The sequence below is a fragment of the Vombatus ursinus genome, unplaced genomic scaffold (genome assembly GCF_900497805.2).
Source record: "Vombatus ursinus unplaced genomic scaffold, bare-nosed wombat genome assembly UNPS02014799.1, whole genome shotgun sequence".
NCBI lineage: Eukaryota > Metazoa > Chordata > Mammalia > Diprotodontia > Vombatidae > Vombatus > Vombatus ursinus.
Genome location: NW_020954577.1, coordinates 11727164 through 11737558, shown reverse-complemented (window position 1 = coordinate 11737558; position 10395 = coordinate 11727164). Strand labels below are relative to the sequence as shown.

General features: G+C 43.8%; 1 protein-coding gene across 1 annotated transcript in view; it reads left to right on the top strand.

Moving 5' to 3' along the window:
* Positions 1–66: 66 nt before the first annotated feature.
* The window catches only part of ITGB8 (integrin subunit beta 8), a 105926-nt gene continuing 95597 nt past the window's right edge, over positions 67–10395 (top strand). Inside the window, exon 1 of the mRNA XM_027872041.1 lies at positions 67–199. Within this exon, the coding sequence (XP_027727842.1) occupies positions 67–199 (133 nt within the window). The remainder of the gene's footprint in view (positions 200–10395) is intronic.

Below are 10395 nucleotides of genomic sequence, written 5' to 3'. Positions count from 1 at the left end.
GACCGAGGCGGGAGACGCGTTTGAAGCCAGCCGCCAGAAGGGGCCGCCCGCCGGGCGCTGCCCGCGATGTGGGGCTCGGCCTTGGCGCTCTGGACTGCCGCCGGCATGGCGTGCCTGCAGAGGGGCCGCAGAGCTCCCGGGCCCGTGCTCGGGGCCGCCTGCCTCTTCTCCGTGGCTTTCGGACTGGGCCAGAGCGGCGGTAAGTGGGCTGCTTTCGTGGGCGGAGTGGCAGGGGTCGCGATGGGCACGGGGGGCACGGTGCCGAGCAGCCAGCTAAAGAGAGGAAAGGGCTGGCTTTATCAGGGTGGAGGCTCGAGCACCTGGACTGACCCCGGGCAGCTTTCAGCCAGGGCCCCTGGGTTGCGTGGCTGACGGCTTCCTGCCAGGAGGTGCCCGAAGCAGGTGCCTCCAGCTGGGCCAGGTGTATCACGTTTCCTTCGCTCGGGGCCAGGAATTAGGGACTGCACGGTGAGAAACCCCAGAACCGGAGGGCCTGGAATCCAGCTTCTGTTTACCGAGGAGACAAAGCGACTAAAGCAAAGTTAGACATTCCAGGGCCTCCTCGGAGAAGGACACTCTACAGATGCTGTGATCCCCGGGTCTCGTTCGCTGACCCGGGGGCTGAGGACTATTCTCTGTGTGAGTGGTGTGAGGGCAGTGAGGCAGATATTCTTGTCCTAGATCCATACGTGGAGGGGACCCGAAGGTCCATGTAGCCATTCAGCCCAACCACTTCACTTTACAGATGAGGGAACTGAGGCTCAGTGAGGTTTAATGCCTTACCCAAGGCCACACCGGTAATCCTAAGCGGAGAAATAGGAATGAGTCCATGTGCTTTGACTCCAGATCCAGCATTCTTTCCACTTCACTGCTCTGACTTTTAACGGAGAACTGTCACTTAAACATTATAGTTACCATAATAAACACATTACTGCAAATCCCTGTAAGGGGGGAAGAGGGGAACAGTACTAGCTCTGAAATTTGAAGGCTTGGATTTTAATCGTGCCTCTGGCATTTATTGGACTTGGGCAGGTCACTTAAAACCCCCTGGGCTTCAGTTTGCTCACCTGGAGAAGGAAGAGGTTGATAGGCGACTTCCAAAGTCCAGTCCACCTTCAGAACCATGATCTATGATCTGTCTCTTCTACCCCCTGCAACTCTAATCGGCATAGTAGCACCAAATGGTCCTTAACCCCATGGACTACTAGTGCATACCAGATTGCCTAGCCTCTTTCTGTAAAGGCCATTTTCCTGGACCCTCCCCCCAATCCTATAAACTAGGGAGCACACAGATATTAATATCCTATTTTACAGAGGAAGAAAATGAGGCCCAGATAAGTAAGGTGAGTTATGTTAGAGCTGGGATTCAAAGCTTAGGGATCTCCCGGACTCCCTCTTCATTCACTTTGGCTACTCTCTTAAGTCCTGATATCAGAACCTGAAGGATCTCTTTGCTCCTTCATCAACAAATCAACTGTGGTTTTAAAACAATGAAGTTGGTCTCGTTTATATTCTTAACTTTGCCAGGGTCTACTTTTTGAATTCTGATGTTAACCTTTACTTCACAGTCCCAGGAGCACCTTTCTTTGACCTCCCAAGAACTAGGGGAGTTTAGCTAGTGGAAATTATTTGGTAGAATAAAAATCAACTCCCACACTCAGACTCTGTATGCCAAGTTTCTGCTCGAAGCTAATTAAAGAGACCAAGTCTTAACCCTAAACAATAAGATTTATAATGGAATCACCATTAGACTCCTTTAGGGAGTTCAGCTTCCCGAAATAGTTTCAATGTAATTGACTAGTATTTTATTCTGTGAGATTCCTTCTCCATCCAGCCCCATATTAAAAAAACAAAAACAGAAACAAATAAAAAACAATTACTTTTCCTCCTGGTTGCTTTTGAGGGGCTACTTCTATGAATTGAGAATAACATTTATAAAGTGAGAAAACGTGCAATATTCAGCATAATTAATTACCAACCCAATGGAAGAAAGTATGGTGTATTTCTATTTAACACCCTTCAGTCCCATTTTAAGAGAAACTGACAAGGTGGCCTTGTCCAGGGCCACCTTTTAGAAAACATTCTAAACCTAAATAGTACACATACAAGGTCAGGGTCAATGAGCTGGAGGGGAATCAGGATTAATTCTTTAGTTGCAGGGAATGTGTTAGTGTTCTCAATCACTTTTCACAGTTGGGGTGCTTTGCAACCCTTTGGGATCACTTTGGGAGCCCCCTAAGGTATTCTTCAGTTCAGAAGAAGATACTTGGGTTGCTATCACTGAGGCACCTTGCACCTGTATTTTGAGTGCTTAGAAAAGTTCCTGAAAGATAATAAACATTTAATAAGTACTTGGTGATGACCTGATTGTACATTCAACCTCAAAGGCAACTTTCTATCCCTTAACTCTTAACACTAAGCAAAAGGTTTCTGATCTGTAGGATATATGTATGAAGGTTAGGGCTTGAGAAGGGACCTGGGAAACTTTAGCGTTGGGAGCTTTTAGTAAGGAATTCTCTCTCCCAATGAAGCTAGGCACCTTTTCTATACCTTATAGTCTTCTCCCTCCTCAAACCTCCCCACACCCTTGGAGCTGAGATCCTTGCCTCATATTTTACAGAAAACACCTGAGGCCATTGGCCACTCGCTCCCTCTTCTCCCCTTTTCCTTGTCTACTGTAGCTCAGATGCCTTCTGCCTCTTTTTCCTCCTTTTCCCCTGTTTCACATAATGAAGTGGTCTTACTCCTTGCCAAGGCTAACCCCTCTACATGTTCAAGCAGGCTCATTCATCCTATCTCCTCAAATAGATTAATTGCCTCCTCCGTCTCTCCCCACTCTGTCACTAATTTTCAATCTCTCCCTCTGTGCTGGCTCATTTGCTAGCTGCCTGAAATCCTGCCCACGTCTCCTCCATCCTGTGAAGACTGCCACTTAATCCTTCCATCTCTACTATCATCCCATTTCTCTTCTTCACTTTGTACCTAAAATCCTTGAAAAATCCATCTACGATAGGTGCTGCCTTTCTTCCCTTTCACTCTCTTTTTAGTCCTTTCCAGTCTAGCTTCCCAAGCCACAGAAACTGATCTTTCCAAAGTTATCAGTCTTCTTTCACTTGCCAAGTCCATTTGCTGTCTCGTAATCCCCATTCTGTTCGACCTCTCTGCACCCTAATACACTGCTGATCACTCTCTCCTCCTCCATACTCTCCTCTCTCTAGGTTTTCAGGAAGTCACTCTCACCTAATTTTCCTCCTATTTGCCTTACCAGTCCTTCTCTGTCTCCTTTGCTGGGTCCTCCTCCAGATCACACCTTCTAAATGTAGGTATCCCATAAGGTGGTGTCCTGGGCCCTCTTCTCTTCTCTCACTATACTACTTCACAGGGTGATCTCGTGAGCCTCAATGGATTTTATCATCATGTTTATGCTGATGATTCTCAAGTCTACCTATCCTGCCTCAACCTCTCTGCTTTCTTGCTCCTGCAACTTCCTTTCACACATCCCAAACTGGATGTCCAATAGCTATATTAAACTTAATATGCCCCAAAAGGAACTCAGTATTCTCCTTCATTAAAAACAAACAATCAAAACAAAACAAAACAAAACAACCCCCCTCCACCTCCTACCTTCCCTACTCCCTGCAGAAGACAATACCACCCTCAAAATCCTTCAGGCTCATACTCTAGAAGTCATCCTGAACTCCTCATTATTTCTCACTTCCCATGTCCAATCTGTTGTTGAGGCCTGTCGATTTTACCTTGGCAGCATCTCTCAAATATGCCCCCTTATTTCCTCTGACACTATCCCCACCTGGTGCAGGCCCTTATCACCTCACACCTTGATTGCAACAATAGCCACTCATGGCTCTGCCTGTCCCAAGTCTCTCCCCCCTCCAATCCACCCTCCATTCAGCCACCAAAGTGATTTTCCTAAAGTGCAGGTCTGACCATGTCGTTCCTACCCCCTATTCAATAAACCCCAGTAGCTTCCTGTCACCCCCAGAACAAAATACAAAAACCCCTGTTTGGGATTCCAAGCCCTTCTTCCTAGCCTCCTCCTCTCTTGCCAGTCTTCTCACACCTTTCTCTATAACGTGTACCCTTGGATGCAGTGACACTGGCTTCTAGGCTGTTCCATGAATGAGACACTCCATCTCTCAGCTCTGCCTCGGTTCTCTGTTATCTCCCATGCCTGGAATGCTTTCCTTCCTCATTCCTGCCTAAAGACTTCCTTTAAGTGCATCCTAAAATCCCTTCATCTGCAGGTTTCCCCAATGCTCTTCATTCTAATGTCTCTCCTCTCCTAATTATTTCCTATTTATCCTGTATCTAGCTTGTTCGACATGTGTTTGTGGTCTCCCCTATTGGACTGTGAGCTTCTTCAGGGCAGGGAATGTGTATCTCTAGTGCTTATCACAGTGCCTGGCACACAGTAGGCACTTGATAAATTGTTTATTGACTGTCTGACAAAAGGGTCAGAGACTGGCCTTGAATCCAAATCTCCCTGGCTCTCAGGCAGCTCACTGTGTTGTGTTGCATCATGTAAAGTGACCCTAGGTGTGTATTTTTAGAATTTAGAGGTCGAAGTAAACTGAAATCCTTACGTTGCGAAGTTACAGATCCCAAGGAACATATTTCATAACCAATAAGTATTTATTAAGTACCTTACTATTTGCCAGGCACAGAAGTTGAACGTCAGAGAGAATTATAGTTGTAAACTCTCAACTAAGACAGATAATGCCCTTTTCCATTCAGTCTAATTCAATATAGCAAGCTTTTTTTAAGCTCCCACAATATGCTGAGCTATGCCAAGAGCTGGGAAATTCAAAGAAAAAAATAAAACCAGTGTTTGCCCTCAAAGAGCTTTCATCCAAGAACCTTGGATTTAAAATCAAAGAATCTCAACTAAAATCTTGGCTCGGTCACCTAACCACCTCAGTGACCTGGGACAAGTTGCTTGGAATCACTGCTCCTCAGTTTCCTCATTTATAAGATGGAGATGTTACACTGGGTGCCATTTCAGCTTTAATCTACATTCCTGTGATCAGCTACTCCTGTTTTTAAAAATTAATTCTATTCTTAGTTGCCCGAAGCACAGAATGGTCAATTACTTTGTTCCTATAGGAAACTGCCTTTGACCTTAGAAAAGTGAACTCTATGGGTCTCAGTCTGGGACTAGCTGAGTTTTAAGGTCCCATCCAGGTCTTGATCCTAAGAATTCACAGGATTCTGACTCTGTCCCTGAACTTATATAATGGACATGGCATTATTCTTAACAACAAAAATAACAATGATTCTCTCAACAAATATCGATCATCTGTGATAATCTGTGATCTGGAGGACATTGTACTGTGGTACCAGGGAGATTCACAACCAAAGAAACTATTGGCTTTTAAGGGGCTTGTAATCAAAAGTTTATAATCTAGAACGTTTATTGATGGTAATTTTTGTATTCTCTTCAGGTCAAAGTTACAGAATGAGAAAAGCACCAAAACTATAAAATAGTAAATGTACAACCTAATTCATGGCTGAAATTGAGTTAAGGAATGCTAAAGGTTGTTTGGCCATTTGGTTGCTAACTAGATTTAACATCAAATGACTGATATGGTAATGCTAAAATTCAGAAACAGAAAATTTACTCCAATAGCCTATGGGAAAGTTGGTAATGTACATGTGACATAAAATATCTCTGCTATTCATATAATATAGGTTCTCAATTTTGGAACCTGTCATTTATTAAAATTGTAATAAATGAGGCACTGAAGCCAAGGGGGAAAGATCGCAGGTGTTAGAGCCAGGATTTGAACGTGGGGTCTCTGGTGCCCAAACCAGTGTTCTTTTCACTCTATCTAGGGGCTCTTTTCATAATCAATTGCATATATGTAAACAAGAAGGATAGAGAGCCAGACCTGAAGTAAAGAAGAGTCATCTTCTCAAGTTCAAATCTGGACTCAGACACTAGCTGGATGACTATGGACAGGTCACTTAACCCTGTTTGTCTCAGTTTCCCCTTCTGTAAAATGAGTCAGAGAAGGAAATGGCCAACCTTTTCAGTCTCTTTGCCAAGAAAACCCAAATGGGGTTGCGAAGAGCTGGACGTGATTGAGATGGCTGAACAGCAACCACCACCACTACCATGAAAACACGAAGGATAAGTGAGGATGAAAGCAGGGGATTTTGTGTCAGACAAGGTTCAGATATAGGTACCTGGGGACCAGCACTCCAATTACCTGTGCTCTGCAGCTCTCTAGTTAAGTCTCATAGCTAGTGCTTGGAAGTCTCTGTGCCCCCCCCCCCCCAACACAAGGCTCTTTTTTGAAAGGCAGCACTGAGAAATCCCAGCTTTCCAAACAAGCCACCTAAAAAAAGAGATTCAGAGGAAACTGTCTTTTGTTTGAAATGTTGGCAGAAGTCGAGAAAGCGTTTGATAAGCTGAGGGGCCATGCCTGAATGAAATCATAGATGGTCATCACCAGGGAATCCTTTGAGGAACCCTACCACGTCCCTTTCATTCCTCAAATGTCTACTTTCTGCCTTTAATGTCAATGTTAGAGATCAACTAAGTGTTGCTCTCTCTAGATAATTCCCTTTTAAAGTAACACATGGTCACTAACGCCTTAGTGTGAATTATCTCAGTAGGCTACTTTCCCTAGAGACAGATCAGAACAGGATGACCTGAGAATCTAGGCATCTGGCAGGAGAAGGAAGGTGGGAGGGCTGGCTCAGCAGTACAAGGAGGGGCCCTGTGCACATTTTGTCTGCTCAGAGCTAGTTGTATCCATTACACAACGTAATTTAAAAAATGTAACTAATATTTCTTCCTACAATTGTGGACATGCAGTCTTTCATAAAATCAAAGTCAGTGGGCTTAGGATTTACCTGGGTAGGAGCAGATGGACACAAGGTAAATCTATCAGTTCTCAGGCATACGATCACTCATTTATTCAGCAGACAGCTGTTGCCACTGGACTGCCACATCATCACCTTCTTTTTAAGGCCCCAGTTCTTTAGTCTCCTTATCAATCTTGTCATCAGATTCACATGCCTGCTCAATCCCAAACAGTGTTTATCTTCCTCAAAATCTGACTTTGCATCTTTTATCATTCGGTTCAATTCAACACACCTTTCAAAAACGTAAATGAAACGGTCCCTACCTTCAAGGAGTTTAAATTGTAAAGAGGGAATGCAACATCTATGGAACTCCACAGAGGAAGCATGGTGGATAAAGAACCAGCCCTAGGACCAGAAAGCCCTGGATTCAAGTCCTCCCTTTGACACATCATGTCTGTATGACTCTGGGCAAGTCATTAGTCTCTCAGTGATCTAGAGATAACTTTGCAGATGCAGAGACGATGCTGACTGTATCGGCAGAGGGAGCTTCCTCTCTTGGGAGAGCCATTTGAAGGGACCAATGAAATCACAGTATCAGTCCCTCCCTGTGCTGGAACTCAGGAAATTCGAAAGAAATAAAAATTAAATCAAGTCAGATCAACAAGCATTTATCAAGTTCTTGCTGTATGCTAGGCACTGGGCTTAGTGACAGAGATGAAAAGAAAGGTGAAAACAAACAGGTTATTTTTTTCCTCTTAGAAATGAACAAAAATGAAAGATCAAGCAACATATTTTTAGAGAAAATAGCCAATAGTGCCTTCACCAGAAACAAGAGAGAAGCAAACAGAACATCTCGCTGGTTAGTATACGTGGGCAATCACTGGGTAGTTGGTTTCTATATCCCCTATCTCCTTTTGGCCTTGATAAAAGTGGAATTACGTATTGTAAACTCTTGTCTGCAGTACTAACAGCTGCAGAGAGAGTGGGGGGAGGGAGGGAGGCTAGTATTGTTCCCTCTCCCCCCCCCAAGCAGATCAAATATTTGCATCTAACTTTGGAATTCATAGCATGATTGCCCCCACATATGTGCCTGCGTGATTAAAAATTGTTTCATTTGGTTTAATATTCAAATAAATTTCCCTTCCCTGAAAGCATGTTCTTAGATTGAAGTTGCACCCAGCTAGTATGCTAAATTGATCTAGAGAAATTGTGAAATAAAAATCTATACTTAATCTTCACAGTGCATAAAAAGCTAATCGAGCCCAACAAGCACATATTAAGCTCTTAGAGTTTGCATGGAATAGTCATAAATGCCAAAGACACAAAAACAAAACAAAAATTATCTCTTTGCTCATTAAGCTTATAAACGATATTGGGCATATGTGTGTTACATTTATATAGCTAAGAAAGTATCAGATAATTTGAGGATGGAGGGAGCTCTAAAAACTAAGAGTTCAGGAAAGTCTTCCTCTAGGAAGAGGAGGCTTGAAGGAAGTCCAGAATTCTAACTGGCCAACTGAGGAGGGACAACCTGGGCAGATGCCTGGAGATGAAAGATGGAATGCTGAGTTCAGGAAAACCAACTCGGCCAGTTTGGATGGAATGGAGAATGTGGGAAGAGGAATAATGTGGAATGATCCTGGAAAGGAGGGCTGGGGCCAGACTGTGAAGGGCTTTAGCTGCCAAGTTGAGTTTTCCTCTAGCTTTGCTTTTGCTAAGTCCAAAAAGAAAATATTTAATCAAGAAACAAAAAATCCAGTGCCATTTTTTCGGTTTCTTTTCACCCTTTCTGAATGAACTTTCTTCCAAAGACATTAAATAGTTGGGAAAAAAGATAATATTTTCTTGCCATTAGAGGGGTTTTTTTAAACCACACCTGTTAAAATTGGTTTCTTCATCAACCAAAAAAATAATCATTTAGCCTTCTTGCTCGATGTGTACCATGTTGGTGTTCATTTCAACCCCATCCTTACCCCACCCAAAGTCATTTTATTGATCATTTAGAGCCAGCATTTTGACCCCCCCCCCCAATTCCTTAAATGAGTGTCTGTAGCATGGGATTACTCAAAGAATAGTCACGTTCCTTGGAAATGGATAAGCCATTCGTTTGCCTTGTAGTATAATCTTGATATTGCTTATAATCGAACAAAGCTGGTTAGAGCAGCCCCCTTCCAACTAAAGCCCCTTGGAGAAGCTGTGTAAGCATACTCATTCATTTGAAGCATCTCTTCTTATCCCCCCTCAACAATTTTCCTGGTAAATAAGTGATATGAAAACTTGACTGGGTGGGTCATCCTTGGCTCCAGCCCTACTTGCCTGACATGGATGCTGCTATCCCAAGAGATAAAAAAAATAAGGCTTTTCATTGATGGCAAAGGTCAGCTCCCTGGATGTCTTCTTGTAGCCTCTTAATCATTCAGTGTTTCCTGGTCGCCCACCCAGCAAATCGTTGTTTGAGGCAAGATCATCGCTTTCCAAGGGAGAACTGCCATCAATAGGCTTCATTGCAAAAATCAAGTTATTTATAGAAAAAAGATAGCAAGTCAGGCTTCCTAATTCTACGTTGTCTTCTGCGGGCTGCCTTCTTATGACTGGCTTTTGAGGCTTTTATGCATAACTTAGGCTTCTTCAGTCTGGATGAAAGCAATGACTTTCCTCTTCATCACTAAAATGATGCTATTTGTTTGCCTTTTTGGATACAGTGGAAGGAAACCTCAGGCCTTTTCTGCTGGTTACTCCAAAGCCCTCCTTCTCGATGGCTTCTAGGACATGGAAATCCCCACTCAATTCCATTTAGACATTTATTGTTTATTTATTTATTTATAGCACCTACTGTGTGACAGGCCTTATGCTAAGCACTGGGGATAGAGATTAAAAAAAAGAGAGAAGGTTCCTACCCTCCAGGAGCTTACAATCTAATGGCCTTTAAGCAAAGATCCACTGAGATAGGGGACACTCCCTCAGGGGAGAGAACTGCCTCAGATTATCCCACTGAAGGTATGGTAGAGGGGATGGGATTCTTCCACCTTTCTCTTCTACATAAAGACCCAGGCTACACTATCAACTGGATTTTTGAAGGACTGCATTGGAAAAGTATATAAGCCCATCTTCAGGTCACATGTTGAATGGAAGAGCCTAGCCTGGGTGCCAGTGCATTGGAAGGTTCCATCCCATCTGCAAATTCAAGCTATTGAAAAGTAGAATGGCCTGCCTCAGGAAGTCACAGGAACAGAACTCAAGCACTGAGAGAACTCAGCGGCCAGCTACTCCAAACTGCTGAGTTTTCCTTTTCAGATTACCTGGGCTCTGATGGGTTGTCCCTCACTGGAGGTCCGCAGGCCAGAGATGCAAAAACACCGTTTGGGCATATTAAAATGAGTCGACTCCTTACAGGGCAGCTAGGAAGTACAGTGGATTGAGCTCTGGGCCTGCAGTCAAGAAGACCTGAGTTCAAATCTGGCCTCAGACATTAGCTTTGTGACCCTGGGCAAGTCACTTAACCCTGTCTGCCTCAGTTTCCTCATCTATGAAATGAGCTGGAGAGGGAAATGGCCAACCACTCCAGTA